The sequence below is a fragment of the Hippocampus guttulatus genome, chromosome 18 (genome assembly GCF_054856545.1).
Source record: "Hippocampus guttulatus isolate MCC_2025c chromosome 18, RoL_Hgut_1.0, whole genome shotgun sequence".
Lineage (NCBI taxonomy): Eukaryota > Metazoa > Chordata > Actinopteri > Syngnathiformes > Syngnathidae > Hippocampus > Hippocampus guttulatus.
This window is the reverse complement of record NC_141278.1, coordinates 11,879,967-11,901,960: the sequence shown is the minus strand read 5'-3', so window position 1 is coordinate 11,901,960 and position 21,994 is coordinate 11,879,967. Positions and strand designations below refer to the sequence as shown.

The window sequence follows — 21,994 nt, the reverse complement described above, 5'->3', positions numbered from 1 at the left end:
CGTGCGGTCCGGGTGTCGAACGACCCCAAGTGGAGCAACTCTGAGCTGCGTTCAAGTTCAATTTCGGTTTCGTTTCACTTGTGGCGCATGAACGCCTCCACGATGAAAGAGGAGAAGAAAAGATCTCAAATCTCGCCAAGTCAAACATTTTCTGTTCTGATTCGGAGATGATTTTGAAAGACCCCGTAAAGCGGTGGTCCCCGAACTATGTTTGTGTCACGAACCAGTTGCGACAAGTACGTGTTGTTCGAGCAGCGACAACCGTTTTTTCATGGCTTTTAAATTGCCACTTTTAAAGCACCGCTACTGACAACAAAGATTTGTTTTCATTCATTTCAAACGGTGTTATTGTACTGTACAGCAAATGCAGAGTAACATAAAATAACATCGTAGTTTCCGAAGAAATGGACCAATCGGGAATGATAAATACACCTCATAATGTCAACATAATATTTTCGAAATTATGACCATGAATAGGGCGTTCGCATCATAGCCACTGCCTGCCGGGTCGTTTTTAGCGACTAAACCGCGAACGTTTCCGTCAGCAAGGTGTGCCAACTCTGTTCGCATTTTTCATGCTTTCCACTTGATGACTTGGGTGCTACTTGTTCAAGTGGTTCAACGGGTTTCTTGTGTTATCTTCTTTTGGACACATACGAGGCACAACAGCTTCACTTCCGCGTAGCTCCCGATTAGGGGAGGAACTCCTCTTGTCCAAATCGCTTCATCTTTGAAAATCGGCACACGGGATTCTATATTTTTGTGTTCGTGCACACTCGTGATGGGATTTTCGGCTCTTTTCGGTGATCCGGTTTATTTGGATCAGTCGACTCTTGATGGCTCTCAAACGGCACTTTTAACTTTAGTTTTTCTTTTCAATATTTATGACAAATTTAGCATACATTTTGGAAAATGACTTGGTGAACTAAATAGCAACAATTATCAAGCAAAGAAATTGTTTTTCACTTTTTTTATTGAACATTAAAAAAGCTCCAAACAATAAACAAGCAACAATATTAAACTTCAACCAACAACAATCAAACATGCTGCATCATCACAAAAATAGTGAATAGTAACTGCAACAGCAACAGCGAACAAAACACACATAAGCTACTCCTTGCTTTATTTTAAATTTGCATTCAACAAAACTAAATACTTCAACTTGGACGGGCTGATCGCCTCCCCTTTCTCTTCCCGTCTCTCTCTCTGAGCGCGGCAGCTGAGCCACTGCCAAACTTCGCTTCAGACACCTGGAAAGAGAGAGAGAGAGAAAATGACAGAGCCGGCTCTCGTCGTTCACTTCGAAGTCGCGACGGACACATCACAAGTGCACACTGTGCCCACTCAGGCTCACTTTCACAAAAAGTATTTAAAAATGAAAATCAAATAAAAAGCAGTTCACCTTGAAACACCGGAAGTTGTTTGCGGTCTGCAGTCTGCACTTGCAGCTTGCGATCTTTTGTCGTTATTATTCTCGTTCCAAGTCTGTTTCATGCACAATTTACCGATGAAAGAAAGAATGTCAATCTGGAGTGCCGGTAGAAGCATTTGAAAACGCGACACGTGAGCTACGATCGTGAACACGCTGCCAAAGTGCGTCTTGTGCCTCCGCATCAGGTCACCCGCGATGGTAGGAAGCGATTTGCTTTTCACAACCCCCCCAAACTCTTGTGTCGACGTTATTTCTCCGTGTCGTTCATCTTTGGGGCGTTATGGCCGTTGCTCATCCTGGCAGGCGTGCGCAAGTGCCTGCGCGGTCACGGGTCGACCGTGGGAAGTCACTTGATGGAAAAGTAGATCTTGGGGCCCAAAAAGGTTGGGCAGCCCTGCCTAAGCAGAAGGACCGACTAAAGTCCGAGACTGGAAGTCGTCACGCATAGAAGTAAAGAACAAAAAAAAGAGCAATGCTCAATGGAACCTTTTCAGAACGACTTTGTGATCGGCTATCAAGCAGGCGATCGTTCGTACGCGTACTGCGATTGACTGGCGACCGCTCCGCCGTTTGTCTGCGTGTGGCCTGCAAGTTGCGAGTGACCACTCCGTGTTGGCCCGCACGACACAGCAGGTGCATCCTTTGTTGGTCTGGGCCTTAAAATTGACTTCCAGGCGAGAGAGGGAGGGGGCAGGAGGGAGAAGCGGTCGTAAAACAGGCCAAAATTCAGATGAGACTCATGGCATTCTCGGCCTGCTGTGACCACGTGCAAGCGTGGAGGAATAAGTCACAAATCGAAAGAGAAACATTTCGACGGACGGAGTGGAAGAAAGTTGATTACCATTTGCGCAAGTCACAAACGTGTCACGAAGAACAGGTTGACCAAGGCTTTCTGTCAGGTTCTTCAGAACTGAACCGAATCATGTTTTGGATTCCAGAAACGCAGGCTCAGACAAAGTGCGAAAACAAAAATATTTATTGCAAAAAAGTCCAGGCTGAAATCGCTTGCCACAAGGAGCCAGGAAAAGCAAACAAACAAGCAAAAAACACTTCATCAAACAAAAGGCAAAGTACAAGGGAACAGCGAGAAGAAGCCCAATTAAGCCAAACCAAAGATCAGGATCAATAAAAAAAAGCAATCATGAAAATACTTCCAAAGTTCAACGGCAAAACCAGAGCGAAAGGTCGAGCATACGACAGCGAGCAAAGTCAATCATCCGACAGAGACTTGGCCGCGCGACAAAGCTTGGCGAGGCTCGAGGGGGAAACGGCGGAGCGGGCGCGCCTGCCGGAGGGCGACGCCCTTCGCTCAAACACAATCAAAACCAGACAGAGCATGACACTTTCCGGCAGGGCTGTCGCTCAACCTCTCGAGACGGCAAACCTGCAGCGCCCCTGCTGGTCGCGGCCAAGTAGTGCACCCCGGTGGCCATTTCCATCTTTGGCACTGGTCGAGCGATCGGTCCAAAAGGTTCGGACGAGGAGCGCAATCGTTCACGTGACGTTCTGATCAATGCGCGCTTTGGCAGAGTTGTTTGCTCAAGCGAAAGCGGTGATGGAAGAATCGTTCTCGTGCTCTCGGCCGCGGGCTCCCTCTCGGGGTGTGCCAAAGAATCACTTAATTCATAACTTATGACGATAAAGTTGACATTTCAAACCGCAAATCCAATCAAACAAGAATGCAGAGATGCCGTCGAAACCATCGAGCACATTTTTGGAGGACCATAAAATCCCATTCAATCGTGACCTTGACGACATTCAGTTCTTGAATTAGTCAATTGATTGCTACACAAAAAAAGTCGTTTTCACACAGAAACCTCAAACCCCCCAAAACCAGAAACCTTTGAGTGCTACTTAACAGAAGCGAAATTGCACTCATGGTCCGCTTGAAGAAGAAGAAAAAAAAAAACGTCGGCGTTTTCAGAGGGGATACGTGCTCAGCAGATGAGAACGTGCTCAGCAGGCCCACTTGTGTTCTTGGCGTCTGGAGGGAGAAGAGCCGAAGCAAAGCGTGAACGAGAATCCACATCAAGATGGCCGAGAGCATTTCCACATTCCAAAGATGGCGCGGGAGCTAACTCACCGTGCGACGGCCGCCGCGTCTCACTCGGCAAGGGGCTCGGAATTGGTGGAAACGGCTGAGGAAGTGCAACCGCAGAGTGAGATGTGAAGCGAAACGAGTCACGCTCGCGCCAAAGGATTTGCTCCGCTGAGACGTTCACTGCCGAATGACTTTTGCGGCGCTGTCCGATCTTCGACTTGCGTCTTTTCATTCTACAACTGTTGCCGCGTCTGCACCGTACAGTACACGGTGTCATTTTGCGTATTCTTTATCCTCTGTGTCGAAACAACTAATATCAGTGACGTACCGATAACCGCAAAGGATTTGAGACGCCTTGATTTGCGTCTGACTTAAACTGTCCAAGATGGCCGAAGCTCAGTGGCCGTCAATCGGCAGTGAGACCAAACAAAAATAAACATGCTCGACCTTCAAAAATCGATTTCATGATCTCATGACTGTGTGCATGTATGTATGATTTTTTTTAAAATACGATTTTCGGGAGGGCTATTTGAAATGACACCTGACAACCATTGTTGTTGTCTTTTTGGGGACGGCTGGAAAGGCTGATTGGCATTTCCGTTTATTTCATTGGACAAAGAGGATTTGTGACGCGAGTGGTTTCGGTTACGAGCGCGGCCACTCAACAAATTCAACTCGTATGAAAGGCACCGATGTTTTTTTTTTGTTTGTTTTTTTTGGTGCACAGCGAGAGCTTCTCACGGCGCTTCTCACATCAACATTCACGTGTGCATCGTTACGGAGCCGACTCTTCCTGCCGTTTCAAGCGACTCCCGATTCACGCTTGGGCGGCAAAGGCCTAAATCGGACCTTCGTGGAACTGCCCCGTTTATTGTGGCTCAAAGGAAACAGAAAATGTTTTACTTACACGCTGCAGAGTATTTGGCTGGAAGGAAAGAGAAAGAAAGTTAGGATGACGGACTTTTTGCCACAGTTCTCTTTGGATCTTCCCGACGGACCAGATCTTGGCGTCCCTCACCTTGTCTGTTCCGGCGACGCTTGGCAAGGACCGCCGCCACCCCCGCCGCCAGCAGAGCCAGGACCCCCAACGTGACAGCGATGGCCACCGCCATCTGGACTCGTTCTTCTTCTTTTCACGTGGCAACAAAGATGTGGGCCATGAAGAGAAGCACGCGAAGGGCTCGTCACGACACCGTTCGGCGAGAGTCAATCCGAGGCGACGCAACGATTCAAGTGGCTCACCTGCGTCGCGCGCGTTGCTCAGGATGCTTTTGCCGTCCAACTTAACGACGATGGCTTCCTCGACGCCGGCCAGCCGGAACACACATTCGTACTTGGCCTCCGCGTCGGGCGCCGCCTCCACTTTCAGGTGGACCGCGGTCTGGAAGGTTCCGTCGTGGTTGGGGAGCGTCTGGCCCATCTCCACGTCCTCGTGCAGCTGCTCGCCGTCCTTCCTCCAGAAAAGATCCGACGTGAGGGGGTAGAAACCCGTCGCGAAGCAGGTGACCGGAGAGGAAGGCGTCTTCTGGAGGAGAAACACCTTGGGAAGCTCTGCGGCGAGGAGGGAGAGAACGACTTAGGGGGGCCAAAGACGACGAGAGAACACGTGGGAGGAGCAAAGATGAGGAGAAAGTGCGAGAAGAGCTTTGCAAAGAGAAATGTGGGAGGAGAGTAGGGAGAGCATGCGCAAGAGGATGACGCTCAGGGAATGTGTGAGGGCAAAAGACGGCCGGAACGCGTCAGGATCAAGACGGAGGAAAAGCGGGAGCGGAGAAAAGTCGGGCAAAATGCGCGACGGCTTGAAGGACGGAGAAAGGGTGAGGAGGCAAAAGGGGCAACGTGTGAGAGGGTCAACGAGGGCTCAAAGGTGTGAGAGCAAAAGATGGTACCTGTGAGTGGAAGATGGAGGGAACGCGTGAGACGGCGAAGGAAACGGCAAGCGAGGACAACTTGGAAGCGCGCCGAGAAACTGCGAGAAGACAACCGGCGGCGAGCATGTCGAGAGGGTGAAAGAAAGCGAGAGCGTGCGAGGACGATGGACAGATGAAGAGAACGGCTGAGAGGACGAGAGAGTGTGAGCGGCCACCGCACCTGTTCTCATCAGGAAGTCCCGCCCATTGCTCACGTACGTCTTCAAGTCAGCAGGACAAATCTCAGTGACGTATCTCTTCCCGTATTCTTTGTGGCCGTCCGATCGTTCCCACTTGTTCTTTGTGATGAACGCTTGTGGATTGGCTGCGATCCATCTCATCCTTTTCCACTCAAATGAGATGAAGTCTTCTCCGTCATACCTGAGCTGATCCCAACCATCCACCTCACCAGTCTCGTCATCCCATTCACAGCCGTTCATCTGCTGCATCATGTGAACGCCTGAAAGTGTCACGCACACGATGAACAGAGAGAAGCCAGCAGTGACGTGCGTGTTTATGAGTCGGGGCACATCCGCTACGTCGTACGAGCGGAAAACCAACCTCCAGTTTGGTTGAAGCGCTCTTTAGCGATTTCAATGTTGACTTTGAACCACTGCTCACTGACGATACTGCCGTGCGTCTCTCGCTCCCACAAGTCTGGATCCTCTGCTGCGATTTTGTTCACCCAGTCCAGCTTGGCTTTCGTTTTCCGGCTGTTGCTGTCAAACTGTAAAATCTGAACGCCGTCCACATACGCGACCTCCCAGTACTCTGGCAGATTTGCGATTTGAGAGGACGCTGTGGTGAAATAACGCAGCGTATGTAGCGCTGAAAGAAAAGACAAGAACATTTTATTCTTTTGCTTTCCATTCGGCAGCCTCGCGCAATGCGTGGTTGACGTGACTCCATCCGCTCTCGGGGCCTCGACACTCTGGACATGATTGACGCCACGTTTGATCGGAGCACATTCTGACTCACAAAGCTTCTCTGTGATTTGACAACCCCACACTCATCGTTTTCTCTCTTTGATTTCTTCAAAGATGTTGAATGCTCCTCACCGTTGGTTGAAACACACTTTCAAAAGAAATCGAGTGACCTTCCATTTTACGATTGTCATTCATTTGAAAAATAATTCAAATCATTGGATAAAGGTCATGCATGATAAACCCCAACAACAAAAAACAAAAAAACTAGAAAGTTATCAACTATCCACGCATGAAATTCAACGTAGGCTATACACGTGTTTTTCCGATGATGATCATTTTTAATAAAGGCAATCATATCGGATCGAGAAGAAAAGAGTTGACGTACTTTTCGACGGTGATTCTCAAAGTGTGACGTGATGACCACTCGCAAAAGAAACACGACGTTCGAAATGAAATAGATCAGGGGTGGGCAAACTTTTTGGCTCGGGGGCCACATTGACTTTTCAAATTTGACATGCGGGCCGGGTCAGCACAAGATACGGTACATTCAAAAAAAGGCATTTGTTGACGGTCCATATCAAACATGAACAGAACAAAGGCATTCAAGTCAACAGTATTTATAGAGCACTTCAAGTCGGAATCTACTTTTTTTTTTCATGAGAACAGTGTTGTTGATCACCGATTTCAGCCAGTGCATTGCTGCAGACGGGTTCTGGTCCGACCAGTCGAAGTCGAGCGATACACTAAATATTTTCAAGCAACGAATCATATTTCATATTTGTCCAATCTTTCCTTATAACGGAATTTCCATATGTGGGATACGACTATGGTACATGTCCTTTATGAACATGCAAGTATGTTACCAACACAAGCAACAAATTGCAACCACATGTTGCCCAAAAACTGTTTCTAACACGAAAACTGCAGCAAACAGTACAGGTATGTGAACCAAATAGAACAAAGTTCGGACTATTTGCCGCAAAATGAATCGAGTAAGAGACCCGGTGGCTTTTCTTTCCACTCACTCGCGGTCTCAAACTTGACCTCCCCTCGATCGCCACCCACGACAGCGTTGCTCAGCTGATGTCGTGCAACCAACTTTTAAAGCCAGCCACGGGACGCTTCGAAGTCCTCCATGCCCATAGTTGGCGCCATGGAGCTCGCATTCTCCCTAATTAGCGGTGCAGTTAGCGGAAGGGTTTTCGCACCAAAACAGGTAAAGCATTTGAGGAAACGTTCATTGACTCGACTCTCCGTCGAGCCGCTCGCAATTCACTCTGAGCAGGGAAATTGCTGCCAATTTCTTGTCGATTTGAGTCTTTGCGACTCCAAGCGTCTCCTGAATGTTTCGTATGATGTAACCCGCTTGGCTTTATCGGGTGCGTTTCACTTTCTCTTCCGCGGTCATGACCGGTCCTCTTCGTTGACATGCCATGATCTACAGCAGTGTCTTTTTCCAGCCAAGGCACATTTCTTTCGCTGAAAAAATCCCGCGGCACACCACTAGCTGAAAATGTGAAAAAAACCCCCCCGCTTATTTTAACAATTAGTGTTGTGTTGTTATGATAAGCGGGTTTTTTTACATTGAAGAATAACGTTATAATTATCACCTTGGTTTGGAATCAAATCTACATCAATCCAATATTTGATAGTCTTTCATATTTATTCTCACTCGGTGTGATAAAAGATTTGGATGACCACATTTCTGATATCCTGGCAGCGTTTGACTCGAAGGGTCATGTATCTATTTAATAGATACATGTAATTACAGATGTAAAACTTCCCTTCGAGTCAAACGCACGGTACGTTTTCAACTATTGAGTTTAACTTTCATGTCCAACACATTTGCATGAAAGCGTTAACTGAGTACGTCCATTTATTTATGTCCCTACGTTTAAGCGCCCTGTGAATCAAGCGGCGCATACCCTTTCAATGGCTGACAATAATAGGAGTGTCGTTTTTCGAAATAAAACCGCTGCCCCGGGTTTCGTGAACATTTAGGCCGACCACATGACTCCATTTTCATGTCAGGCATTGTGGCGGTGCGGTGTGAGCTTCTGACTTTTTTTCCCGAAGTTTGTACTTGACAAAACGTTTGAGAACTGCTGCTTCAAACCATTGCAACCGGAACACAATCAATACTAAATAAATAACGAAATAAATTGTTGAAATGTAGACACCGAATGAGGAACTTTAACCCCCGCCCCTCCTTGTTGACCAGAACAAGAAAAAAAACGACGGGCAGATTAACGTGCAACGTTGAAGCTAATCTTTTTCTGCTCAACGACTGACGCAGTATAACATTTCATGACCGTGGGTTCGCCTTTCCATATTTAATCGATAACATATTTGTGCTGGTCAATGTTGAGGCAGCGGACACGCGAAGAGAATAAACGTTAACGCGTCGGTTCACAATCTTTCGTGCAATAAATAAGTTGTCAACAAAGTGCACTTACCAGGCGTCACGTTGGGTGTTTGCAGAGCCGCAACAAAGAGGACAAGTAGATACATTCTCGGCATCCAAAGTTGTGTCGCAGCAGGACAAGTAGTTAGAAGTTGCGGCTGTCTGTCACACGGGCGCAAGCGAGATAACAGACGAGGGGGGGACGCGCTTGGACCAGTTCACCTCCTGAACCAATTAGAATTCGGGCTGCCTGTGACGTCACCCGGCCCTTTTTTTTCCATTGCCAGAATACATTTTCAGCCCGATTTGAAATTAAATCGCTTACGTCGTTTTGCGTACGTTGCTGAAATGACCGCAACTGTGTTGTGTGTGTTCGAGGATTTCAAATGAGATGGAAAACAGTGTTTGTGGGATTCGTGCTGAAACAGCGACATTCTCCTGGTAGTGAGGGGTAATTGCAACAAGGAAGCGCTCCTTTGCGTTTCTCTGAAATCACGTGACCCTGCTGTGCAGTCCCATTGGCATTCGATTTCCTTGACGTTTTTCCGGTTGCTACACGTCGCCGACATATTGAATGTGGGAAAGTGGAGCACCGAGTGAAGCATTATGACGTGATTAGGCTGAATTGTGCCTTTCCAAATCACTGCAGTGATGCCTTGAGATACGAGTGAGTCAATGTTGGGGGATACATATAACATTTGTGTGTGTGCGTGCGTGTGTGTGCGCGCGTGCGTGTGCGCGCGTGCGTGTGTGTGCGTGTGTGTGAAATCAAACAGAAACCTGTCGCTTTGCATCCAGCCTGCTTTCAAAAACAAATTGCATCTTCTAAGAACAGTTCAACTGCATTTCACAGTCCAACACATTTTCATTTAATATTTCATTCAAATACATTCAATGATTCAACAGCTTGATGAGAAAAAATAAGACATTTTCATGCAGCAACCCTGGTGGGTTTTGTACAATCCAACACGACACTAAGACCGACACTGACAGAAGAAAGCAATCCAAGGCACTCCTCAAATCTAACCTTGCACAGTACACCAAAAACAGAAACAAATTTTGAGCGTTGAAAAAATATGATTGCACCAATCACCCATGTGAAGAATAAATAACATTTGTTTTAAAATCCAAGTTCTCCTACGTTCTGACACCTGGAGAAAGCAGAGCACAGCAAATGCACAAAACCATGTCACCGAAACCCTCTCCAGAAACCCAAGATCTCGTGGCGTCCATGTGAGCCAACTCATCCTATGACGCTCCGAAACGGGCTCAGTCAAAACTTGGAAACAACCTCTGAATCAGGCAATGGCTGAGGGAGCAAAACACAATGTGAGATTGTTGGGGGGGGTCAGTCACACGCATGAAGGAAGTACATTTGCTCAAGCAAGGTACTCTCAGCTGAATGGATCTTGCAAAGATGTAAAAGAAATCCTCACGCTCTTTTGCCTTTTTCAATTAATTCCAGGTAGTCACTGTATTACACAGTAAGGTACCACCTCATACGGGTGACCCGACTTCAGAATTTTTCAAGATATAAGTCATTGTTGAACCGACTTTTTTCTTATTTTTTTTGTTTTTTGCTTTACCTGTGAGCGCAGACTAAAAAATACGAGCGCGAGCGAGAGAGAAAGCAATTCGGATGTCTCAATGACTGTATTATACTGCCCTCCGGTGGCCAAGACCAGTGATGCAGTGAGGAAAATAAAACCTGTTGAATTAAAATCATTACTGTGTGTTTTTCAAATTACAGTACTGTTGAGTGCTGTTTTTCTCCTTTAAATGATACATGGCAACAATTTGTTGTCGTTTTGGATTATCCCCATTCACACTTTGGGAACAGAGCTCTAATTCAGACCTTCGTAGAACTGCCTTGTTGAATGTGGCTCAAAGGAAACAGAAAATGCTTTACTAATACGATCGAGGGTGTATGGCTGAAAGGAAAGACAAACAATGTTACATTCACTTTTTGTCAAAAAGGCGCGAGGCAAATCTTCCCTTTGGCTCCTCCTGACCGACGAAGCATTTGTGTCGCTCACCTTATCTGGTGATGGAACCCGGCAACCACCACCACCACCACCAGAGCGAGGATCACCAACGTGAAAGCAATGGCCATCATCTTCCTGACTTCTTCTTCTTCACATGGCAACAAAGAGCGTGTGATGAAGAGAAACACGTCAATGGCTTGTCACAAATCAAGTCAATGCGTGTCATCACCTTGGATACGCGCGTTGCTCAGGTAGATTCTTCTGTCCAGCTTGGTGACGACGTCTTCCTCGACGCCGGCAAGCTGGAACACACATTCATACTTGCCCTCCACGCCGGCCGTCACTTCCACTTTCAGGTGGGCTGTGGTCTGGAAGGTTCCGTCATGGTTGGGGAGGGTCTCCCCCATCTCCACGTCCTCGTGGATCACCTCGCTGTCCTTCCTCCAAAAAAGGGCCGACGCACTGGGGTAGAAACCCGTCGCGTGGCAGGTGACGGGAGAGGAGGGCATCTTCTGGAGGAGAGACACCGTGGGAAGCTCTGCAAACCAAGGCAAAGATGGAGAGAACCATTGAGGGCAAAAGAGGATGAGAATGAGCGAGGGGGTGAAAGAGTGAGAGAACATGCGAGAGGACTAAGGATGCAGAGAAAGGGTGAGAAGAATTTACGGAATAGAAATGTGGGAGGATAAATTATGTAGAGGTGTGAGAGGACGAAATAGGGAAAGGATGAACAAGAGGATGAAAGTCAGAGAATGTGTGAGGGAAAACATTAGCATGACGATGGAGAGAAAGTGAGGACAAAAGTTGGAGAAAATGCACAGTGGCTTGAAAGATGGAGAAAATGTGAGACAACAAAACCTTATCTATATCTATATTTATATTGCACTTAATTGAACGGTATACATTGAAACTGTAACATTTATTTTGTGAATGCAAACACTTTGTTTTTCTTCTTTCTTCTTTCTCCCCACAATCTTGCTGCTGTAGACTGTAAATTTCCCCAGTGTGGGACAAATAAAGGATATCTTATCTTAAAAAATAGGGAATGTGTAGGAGGATCAACGATGGCTTGAACATGTGAGGAGAAAAGATGATACATCTTACACATACATTACGGTAATATGTCGACCCCAAAATAGCTCCTTGCTGGAGAGATGCAATAGAACACGGAAATAGAATTGCGGCAAGTTCAGCCTACTTAGCCTAGCTTGCTAGCCGCTAACAAAGAGACGTGTTTCGTCACCCAGCAGTTAACATGGTAAGAGTGTGTCTGTTGTAATGGATCGTGTGAAAATGTGTGCAGGACAAAAGCAGATTTCGAGGATGATTTCTTTGGAACAAATGAGGACAAGGACTCTGTTTTCGAGAGGTCCCGAGTTGGCTCGACCAGAGCGGGTTTGGCCACTTCTCGTTCTTTCGCTTGATTGCAGGGGTCACCAACCTTTTTTGAATGTGAGAGCTACTTTTTGGTAGCTACCACTTTTATACACAATTCAGAAATTACACATTTGCGCAGATTACGTTTTAAGGATGTTTTAATGATGTCACTTCATGCCTAAAATGTAACCAAGATGGCGCTGGTTAGACACTGTGCTGCTAGCTCTTCCAATCCGGCAAATATGAAAATAATTTTTCATTCAAGTTCCTTGTGACTTTCTTTGATTTAACAAGAAAGTAGAAGTACGATCTGCAGAATTACCTAATCCTATTTTTGAAAATTTGAAGACTTTTGCTGGACAACCAGCAAAACCGGATTGACTGGAATCTCGGCAAAACACCGCTTTTATTCCCACGTTTTCGAGAGGGATTATTTTTTTTCTTTTTCCATGTTTGTTTGGCAACTGTAAAGATTGTTCAGGAGTTTTAGCAAAAATGTAATGTCGGATTACATTATGGTGGTTTGGCAACTATTTTTGACAGTTTGATGGAACGTAATACGATTGAATGTATCCTTATAAGAGCAAAAAATGTGTGACAATGAAAGCCTTTCCTTTCTCAAAAGCAGTTTGAAACAGTCATTCATGCCTTCATCACATCCCGGCTGGATGACTTTCATGAACTTTACTTTGCGGTCAGCCAATCCTCCATTAAGCATCTCCAGTTGGTCCAGAATGCTGCTGCTTGCCTCCTGACTGGTACTCCTAAGAGGGAGAGGGAGCACATAACTCCTACACTGGCATCCATTCACTGGCTCTCTATCCATTTTAGTGTTCTTTTTAAGATTCTATTATTTGTTTCCAACTGGCTCGTGTGGTTTTGAGACGATATGGGAAGAGACAAAAAAGATTTTTCAATCATGAACACGATGACTTTGTCTCGTGCGTAATTTCTCTGCTTTGTTTACTTGGATTCTCGACTTTCCTCCCTTTCTAAAAAAAAAAAAAAAAAAAAAAAGCTGCAAATTTTCCCTGCTGTAGCTGCTATGCTAAAAATCATCAACATTACTTTGTCACAAAGGAAACCTTTATTTTAATAAAGATGACATGCGTAGATGAAAAAAGAAAAAAAACAGGCTATATTTACCTGTTTGGACTGTCCACCAGGGAAAATCAAGCACTGACAGCACTGATAGCACCGACTCATGGGGTGGGGGTGGGGGGGGGGGGGGCATGATTTGATCTATTTTTTTCTGTCATGACCAAGCGTTTTGTGTTTATCTTTGTGTGTCTTGAAGACGCCAGTGAAGATGTCGGTCCTGGGCAGCAGGATCCAGAGTGCCCCCACATTAAGGAGGAAGTGGAGGATGTTCAGTAGAGCACCCCTGCATTCAAGAAAAAGAGGAACCAGACCCCCATGTCATCAAAAAGGAGGACGAAGGGCACACTCATATCAAAGAGGAGGAGGAAGAGCACCTACACACCAAGGGAAATGAAGGAAGTCGTCCTTACATCAAAGAGGAGGAGGAGGAGGAAGAGTATATCTGCAAGTTGTCATTGACTGGTGTCCCTTTCAAAAGTGAAGATGAGGGCCAAAGTGAAGCGGGCAGAGGGGCGAGACCTCCAAGCAGACTTTTGAAGAGATTAACCTCCCGCGATCGACCTGATCGCGCACGTGCAAGCATATACAAACGCACAAGGGTGCCCAACCACGCACACGTACACATATGCACGCACGCCGAGATGAGCGACACCCGGAACATCACCAAACATGAACGAAATAGAAACACACAGACACACAAAATCCCAGATGGCCTCGTAGCTCCACCATCGGGGTGGTGATGACATGGCTCCACACTCTACTGAGACTTATGATAAACCGTCTGAAGGTGATATGACATGTGAAACCGACAAACGCTGGAAATGTTCTCAGTGCGGGAAAACTTATTCTTATGGAGGCAGTTTGAAGAGACATATGAAGGAAAGCTTAAGTCGTCACACAAGAACCCACACCGGTGAGAAACCTTTTGCCTGCTCAATTTGAGGCCAAAGTTTCTCAGAGAAGGGATATATAAAAAGACACATCAGAATAGTGAGAAACCGTTTGCCTGCTTGGTTTGTGGCCAAAGATTCTCTGAGAAGCGAACCTTAAAAAATGCACATGAAAATGCACGCTGGTGAGAAACCTTTTGGCTGCTCAGTTTGTCACCAAATATTCTTCGATAAATGACACTTAAAAATACACACAATAACCCACACTGGGGAGAAACGTTTTTCCTACAATGTATGTAACCAATGATTCTTTTAGAAAGGACATTTAAAAAATACACACAAGAATACACACTGGTGAAAAACCCTTTGCCTGCTCAGTTTATGACCAAAGATTCTCTCAGAAGGGAAGCTTAAAATTACACAAGAGAACCCACACTGGTGAGAACCCCTTTACCTGCGCAGTTTGTGGCCAAAGATTCTCCCAGAAGCAACACGTAAAACGTCATATACATATATCAACGTACACACACTGGCGAGAAACATTTTTCTTGCTCAGTCTGTGGTTAAAAATTCTCCTTAAAGGGACATTTGACAGCACACATCAGAACCCACACTGGTGAGAAGCCTTTGCCTGCCCAGTTTGTGACAAAAGATACTTAGTTTGTGACATTTGACTCAACACACACGAACACACCCTGATGAGACGCCTTTTCCTGCACACCTTTTGGTCAAAGATTCACTAAAAAGGCATACTTAAAAAAACACATAAGAACCCACACTGGTGAGAAACTTTTTTCCTGCAGTTTGTGACAAAGACTCTCTCTGAAAGGAATCTTTAATGTTCACAAAAGAACACACACGGGTGAGAAACCTTTTGTCTGTGTAGTTTGTGGCCAAAGGTTCTCTCACAAGATATCTTTAAAGCGTCACAAAACAAGACACATTGGTGAAAAAACGTTTTCCTGCTCAATTTGTAGCCTGAGCTTCTCATGGAAGTATCAGGCTAAGAGTCACAAGTGTGTTATTGAGATGAGCAGTGATCAATGAAACTTTGGCCTCTCATCTGAGCAGGCTTCATCAGTTCATGCTCCAAAGATGACTGAATTCTATGCACCACTTGCAAGATTGCTCCAATTCAGTTTTTCTTTGTCGGAGTGAAATGTTTGTAACTTTTGTGTGAATATATTGTTGAGTTGTCATCTTGTTCATAAAAGGTTTGTTTTTGTTCTGAGTTTTGGTTTTGAGATTTTGTCTTACTTCAGTTAGTGTTTGTTAGTATTTATACATTTTTAATCAAAAAAGTTGTACAGTAGTTTTTTTTCCCCTTTAGTATTATTGGATTACATCGTGTTGAAAAAGGCTCATGTTGTGGATCAATAGATTGTGATGAGATTTTCATATAAACGCTTTCATGTTGCTTTATCGCAGTTTTTCATGTATCTACAATATACGGTCAGACCTCGGTTTTCGAACGCCTCGGTTCTCGACCAATTCGGTTTTCGACCAAAAATTTCAAGGTTTTTATGCCTCGGATGACGAACAAATTTCGGTTCTCGAACAAACTAAGCGCACTTGAATTCACCATTTGACTCCTCTCGGCTTCCTTAAACAAGGAAGTGACGCTTCCTCGGGTAGACGAGCAAGTGACGCTTCCTTGTGTTGCTTTCCATTGTGAGCAGACTTGTTCAAAGACTCTGGCTATATGCTCCTTATTTGAATGTTTTTTTTAAAATCCCCTGGCTTCTTTTTTGTTAAAATGTTTGTAATATGTGTATGTATTAATAACGTGTTTGTTTTGTTTTCTGTTTACTGAGAATCCTGACTTGTTCAATAAAGATTCTTGGAACAAAAAAAAAGCAGACGTGTTCAATAAATTATTTTACTTTAAAAAGAGCTTGGTTTTTGGTTTCCGAACAATTTCGGTTTTCGAACAGCCTTCTGGAACGGATTATGGACGAAAACCGAGGTTTGACTGGACTGGCTTTTTTTGTCATGGCTGCCTTTAATCATCATAGTTCAAGTAATACAGTAGTTTGAAATGTATGACTGTAAATACAGTAATGATGTGTTTCTGAGTCTCAGTGAGGATCTGTTTCTGGTGAGTGTGCATGAGTAAGTGAGAGAGAAAAGCGAGACTCGGTGCAGAGGGCAAATGGTGCAGCTCCATATCAAGGGGCCCCACAGCAGGGAGTGCTGCAAAGTAGCTTTTGCTTTCAGCACTATGATGCGCACATCAGACTGCTCAAGCAGACAGATTAAAATAAAACTGTATATACAACAATAGCTGTGTTTAAACTAATGAGCTGAGATAGAAAATGCCACATCTGTGCTGAGAAGCCGAATCGACTCGACTCGATCGAGAATTTCGCCATAAAAGTGTGTAACCCAGATTATGGCATGAGGCAATGGGGAGTGGACTTAACCAAAATCTATATTGACTAAAAGAGTAGCGTCGTTAAAATTTGCTTAATTAAACAGAACTGAATATTGCCGTGGCCCGAACGAATCAGGGCACAGAATACTAGTGGGGTGTCAGCGAATGAGAGGTGCCGTTTTCACCTTCGTGACGTCACGAACGTGCGGCGCAACCTATCTCGCTTTTTTTTCTGACGGGACCTGAACGCGAACGGACGTATTCTTCGACTGTTGTAAATAAGTGTTTCGGAAGAAAGAGAGAGTCATTCTACGCAACCTCGAGCACTGTGCCTGGCTATCGTAGCCGTTAGCTTTCCGTACCGCTGGGATATCGCCGACCGTATAACGTCGTCGGAGTCTCGTTCGACATTCTTCTGGCCGGGTCTTTTGTGGAGTTCTAATTGAGGACAGCGCTGGGATTAGCGTGCCTTCAGTGCAGTGGATTCCATTACGGTGCCCTGACTTCTACCAAGTGCTGGAAAAGGGGGTACAGTGGTGGTGGCGAGCCAACCAAAGAACATACAGTATATTACATTTGATGAACTTTATTTTATTTTATTTGTGTTGGTGATGTTTAGAAGAATTTAATTTGTACGACAGGAGTTGACAAGAACATTTTGTGCTTAGTTATTTCATTCAGATTGAAAGAAAAAAAAGAAACTCACACCGGTGTTGAGAAAGGTGTTCACCAATTATTTTGCTTGAAGGAAAGGTCAACTAAGAGGTTGAGACTAAATTGGATTTATTTACCGTTTTGTCACTGTGTTTGTCGTGATAATAATTTTGTTGTCACGTGTTTATGTTTGATATAAAAGGTAATTGTTTTACAACTGTTGTCTTGTTTCTTTGCCCATGCCACCCCCTCAATGGTGACATCATTGGCTCCAGTGAATCGAACCTAGTGTCCCCTTACTGGTCCAAGTAGAAACCCGTTGTCTGCCCCAGAGTGTTTCATCATCTCTAGCAATTATAAAACAGACGTAACCCGTGTTACAAGTGCAATAAATCAATGGAGATGTGTGTTTTCCCACTTTAAGATGCTTTCCCCAGGTAAACTGATTCATGATTCACTTTCACGGCCTCCTTAGAACAAGTGTTGAGAATTAGCACTTGTGCTAATTCATTGCGGCAATACACCTGCTTTGTGCAATGTTTTTCAAATGAGAAAAGCACTGATTAAAATAAATTGGGTTGAAACCAAGTTCGATAGAAAACTGCATCTGTGATCGTGAATAAAATGGACATTATGCATTTTGTAATGAAATGTCTGATGTAACTATATGTACCTATACTTCTCTTTGGCTTCATCTTGTGTCGTTTTACTCTGCCATACACTGCCAGGTCGCAACTGCAAGTGAAAATATATTCAAAATGGGCAATACTGCATAAATGAAAACAAAAGCGACTTGAATATTGTACACCTTTTCAAACTGTGGTCGTAATTTGTAGATCCAGGAAAGTACGTCAAGGATGAGGACAGTGCAGATGACTATATTAGGCGTCAGTAAGTCATACAATGAGGTGATGACATCAGATTCAGAGCCATCGAATGGGACTCTTCCACTGGCCACGCTTTTTGGAAGGTATGGTGAAATGTTTGCTGGCCAAAAAAGAGTCTAAAAATAAATAGCGATTCGGTGTTGCGACACAGTTTGTCCGAAAGGTGTACTGTGGTTCGGCCAGCCTCCATGTGCAAAGGGTGAAGTCAAACCAGATGCCACAATGCTTGTCAATACTGAGCATCTGAGCATTGAAGAAACATTATTTTTACCATTTATTTTTTTGGTCTATTAGGCACACCCTGGACAGAAGCTCGAGCTCGCAGCTGCGCTGGCTGGAAACAGCAAGCGTGGCCGTGGCCACTCCGTGGAGGAGCCCTCCAAGAGGCGCCAGCGTTCAGTGGAGGAATCTGTCATGCACAACTTCAGCCAGGACATGGCCGAGAAGATTGTCACAAGGTGAGGAAAAATGAAATCGAACAATAATGGTGTCCCTTTCATTTTCTCTCAGGTTTCAGTTTCATATGTTTCCATTTAAAATGAACAAAAACGTATTTCTAATGCTGCTAATTTAATTCGTCTTTGTTTAATAGCAGATTTATGAAATTGTTTTCAAATTCCAATTCCCAGGTGGTTTGTGGAGACACTTTCCCCCCTCAGACTTTGTGAACACCCCGACACAAGGGAGATGTTTGTCGACCTCTGTCCTCAGTTCCACCTCATGTCCAGGAGGACCCTCGGGAGGCAACTTGGTGAGCTGATGGAACAGGCCAAGCTGCAACTCGACAACCTGCTGCAGAAGCAGGCGTGGGTGGGAACCACTGCTGACAGCTGGTCGGTGTGCGGCAACCCTGGCATGCAGGGAGCTGAAGGGAGAGAAATTAAAACAAATATTGTTATATTGATTTGAATGATATCACTTAGCCCCTCGTGTTTTTCCCGGGTCAGCCAGGCAAAAGAGCCCCATGGGAGAAGTCATCCACGCTATCCACCAGGAGTTTGGCATTGCCAGTAAAGTGGTCGCTACCACCACAGACAATGGCGCAAATCATGTCGCGGCTTTCGACGCATTGGGCGAGCAGGAGGGGGTGGTGGCTCAGGAGCTTTGCGATGTCCAAGGGCAGCTTGGCGCCGAGGACATTGACGCCAATCTCCGTATCACTCTGCCACCGCTGCTGGTAAGAAATAGTAGAATTTGAGGATTTACATTTTAAAGCGAGTTGCTACTTCATCAAGAACACTCAAATGAAGATGGCAAACATTGTCCGAACTAACAAATTGATGTTATAATGTTTATTTTAGTCTAGCGTGCAGACCATGAATCTCATGGCGACGGCCGACCTCAGCGAAGTCATGGGCTGGAGCAGCGGGGACACTCCCTGGCGCAAGGCACTCGCCAAGGCCCAGTACCTCTGGACCCTCCAGAACCGGAGCCCGATTGCTGCCAATCAGATCAAGGTGGCCATCAAGCGGAAGCTGCTGACTCCTGCTGTCGTTAGTACAGGTATTACCCAAGCTATGAATTATATTAATTCTCTTAAGGTTTTGAATTTGAATTTCTGTATTTTTTTTAAAAAAAATTTTTATGTGCGTTATCTCTGTAGTTGGAGCTCCTACTTCAACAGTGTGAATGCGCTGCTGGAGGTGATGTCTGTGCCTGAGCACGTGGGGGCAATCAACAACATCATTATTCACCAGCCCATGGGCGAGGCAGGAGCGGCGTTTGTGAATCAACACATCACGTTATGAAAAAAAATAGTATCGATTGAATGAATGGACGATGGGCAAAGGTCACAAAGCGAACAAGTTCCCGTCAAAACAGCCAATTTTGGCCGCTGTGAGGATGAGTCGCTCGCGCGTCTAGTTTGCTTTTGAAATTCTCAGGTCCTGACAGAGTACAGGGTTGTCATGAATCCTGTGGCGGACATCCTGAACAGCCTGCGGGGGGAGGACAACGCCGACATGGGCATCCTCCTCCCAAAGCTCCTGGTCTTGAAGAGGTGGCTGCTGCTCCTGCAGCAGATGGTTGAGCTGCAGTATGCAGAGCCCCGGATCCGGTCCCTTCTCAGAAGCTTTGACAAAAGGTGTGTGTATACAGTAATCCTTCGCTATATTGCGCTTCATTTATCGTGTTTTTTTCCAAAGTACTGTATTCAGAAAAAAATGCAGAATGACTCCGACGTTTTGTACTTGGCTATATGCACGATTCGTTCCTGGCATGACATCGACCAATGACAGCACGAGTGGATTTATTTATGATTGGCTCTGCATCTTCGCAGCCCCGCCCAGCACCTTCCCGGTTTCGTCTCTGATCAGTGTCTCATCAAGTGGTTGCCTCTCTGATCATTGCCTAGTCACGCTGAAGACTCTGATCAGTGTCTAGTCAAATGTGGACTGTCTGATCAGTGTCTCATCACATTGTTGCGTTTGCTACGACATCGGCTGCGCGGGGATAGCTGGCCAGCAGCTAGCTGGAGGCTAACGGCGGCTACACTGTCAGAGCGGCGTAAAGTGCTAGGAACACAAGTCTCTTTGTCTCTCGCAATGTTATGATTCGGTTTGGGACCAACAGCTGGCACTGTAGGGCTATCCCTTTAGCTGCACACCTTTTGGTCGTTATGTAATTAGTGCTTTAAAGGCCAAGTGTGAAGTAATTTCATGAAATGCCAAATAGGGTCACAATGAAAGTACTTAAACATTGTCCACCAAATAAAGCATGAAAATATAATTTATCTGTTGTATATTTCACAAAATATTCGATTTTCCGAAGTTCCGGCCTGAAAGGGGCGGAACCCGGAAGTGATACGTCACATGGAGAACGGCGATGGCAGGTCTCCATACGGCCGAAATGCAAATCATTTCAAACAGTGATTCAAACAGCGATGCAAGCGATCGATCGAGCGCAAGTGAGGATATCCACGTTTTTGAAGAGTTGGAGGAAGAAGAGGAGGTTGGAATTTTACATGTTGGACCTTACATGTACGAGCCAGACGCTCATCAGGATGCAAACAATGTGCCCAGACGACCTGACATGGAATGGAGACAAGACCCATCGAGATTACAAGATTGGTCAAATATAGGCTGGTATTATTTTTATGGTTTGAAGATGCAGGCATGTGCACATAATTTTATGTTTTTATATCTGATGACATTGTTTCAAAAAATAATCAGACTTCATGTTCAAGCAGTTAGCCTACTCGGTACTTGAGTCTTCTTTTTAGCAAATCATTTTTTGACTTGTACTTGAGAGATTTTTGTCATGACTTTTTTTTACTTTTGTACTGTATTCCATCCATATATTGTATATTTTGAATCAAATGTTTTCATAAACAACAGAATTATTGATTGATGGCTATAGAATCAGAATCAGAATCCTCTTTGTTGGCCAAGTATGTCGAAGACACAAGGAATTTGTCTCCGGTATAACCCGCTGCATGAGTATCATCATAAACAAGGACATGACAAATAAATATGGACAAATAAGTATGGCAGGACATTCCGTAATGTAAGCGAACCGTAGTGCGGTGGTACCACCCAGTGACAACTGTGAGCAATACGCTTGTTCAATAAAATTTACGCTCATGGTGTCATCGCTCAGTATTATACTTTTGTTAATTTCAGGTGTACTTGTGGTAAATGCCAGCAAATGCCTACAGCAGTTGAATGTGTTTGCTGCCATGAAATTCAAGAAGGAGTGACTGTACGTCGACAAGGAGAGGAACACTTCAATCAGGTGCTTGACTGCATCACCGACCATCCTGGACTCAATGCTGTGCGTACAAAGGCAAGGCATTTGATGGGCCACAGGATGCGCTGGTGCTGGAAATTTCTTGGTCAGGACAACCGTGTTGGCGGATACGTCTTGTATCAGGGCACATTTTCCACCACCAGAAGAGTCAGCTGTATTCAAAGGGCTTCGTGTTTCACAGAGAAATGTTCCAGAACTGTGATGTGGACTGGTTTTAGAGTGGTTAATGTGGACATGGTGTCTATCATAACAAAATACTGCCATAA

The 21,994-nt window shown here is 45.1% G+C and overlaps 3 protein-coding genes across 5 annotated transcripts; 1 reads left to right on the top strand and 2 right to left on the bottom strand.

The window, feature by feature from the left end:
• Nucleotides 1–955: 955 nt before the first annotated feature.
• Nucleotides 956–8,928, bottom strand: LOC147191240 (H-2 class I histocompatibility antigen, D-D alpha chain-like). 3 transcript variants are annotated; one of them, XM_086136729.1, is made up of 8 exons: nt 8,766–8,928; nt 5,945–6,211; nt 5,565–5,843; nt 4,716–5,024; nt 4,492–4,599; nt 4,381–4,398; nt 3,516–3,570; nt 2,391–3,416 (listed from the first exon to the last, which is right to left on the bottom strand). In XM_086136729.1, the coding sequence occupies exons 1-7, from the start codon at nt 8,827–8,829 to the stop codon at nt 3,536–3,538; spliced, it is 1,080 nt and encodes a 359-aa protein (XP_085992855.1). In that variant the 5' UTR covers nt 8,830–8,928; the 3' UTR covers nt 2,391–3,416; nt 3,516–3,535. The 3 variants fall into 3 exon arrangements, with proteins under 3 accessions (XP_085992857.1, XP_085992855.1, XP_085992854.1); XM_086136728.1 differs by having other exon boundaries at nt 4,492–4,602; nt 8,766–8,927; XM_086136731.1 differs by lacking the exons at nt 2,391–3,416; nt 3,516–3,570 and adding an exon at nt 956–1,250 and having other exon boundaries at nt 4,492–4,602; nt 8,766–8,927.
• Nucleotides 8,929–9,548: 620 nt separating this feature from the next.
• LOC147191239 (HLA class I histocompatibility antigen, alpha chain G-like) lies at nt 9,549–11,256 on the bottom strand. The gene is made up of 3 exons (XM_086136753.1): nt 10,928–11,256; nt 10,750–10,846; nt 9,549–10,022 (listed from the first exon to the last, which is right to left on the bottom strand). Exons 1-3 carry the CDS (start codon nt 11,205–11,207, stop codon nt 9,983–9,985), a joined length of 417 nt encoding a protein of 138 aa, XP_085992879.1. The 5' UTR covers nt 11,208–11,256; the 3' UTR covers nt 9,549–9,982.
• Nucleotides 11,257–11,336: 80 nt separating this feature from the next.
• LOC147191238 (uncharacterized) lies at nt 11,337–21,570 on the top strand. Its single transcript, XM_086137478.1, has 7 exons — nt 11,337–11,349; nt 13,373–13,443; nt 18,276–18,439; nt 18,611–18,732; nt 18,929–19,158; nt 19,283–19,484; nt 19,585–21,570. The coding sequence occupies exons 1-7, from the start codon at nt 11,337–11,339 to the stop codon at nt 19,608–19,610; spliced, it is 828 nt and encodes a 275-aa protein (XP_085993604.1). The 3' UTR covers nt 19,611–21,570.
• The last annotated feature ends 424 nt before the right edge of the window (nt 21,571–21,994 follow it).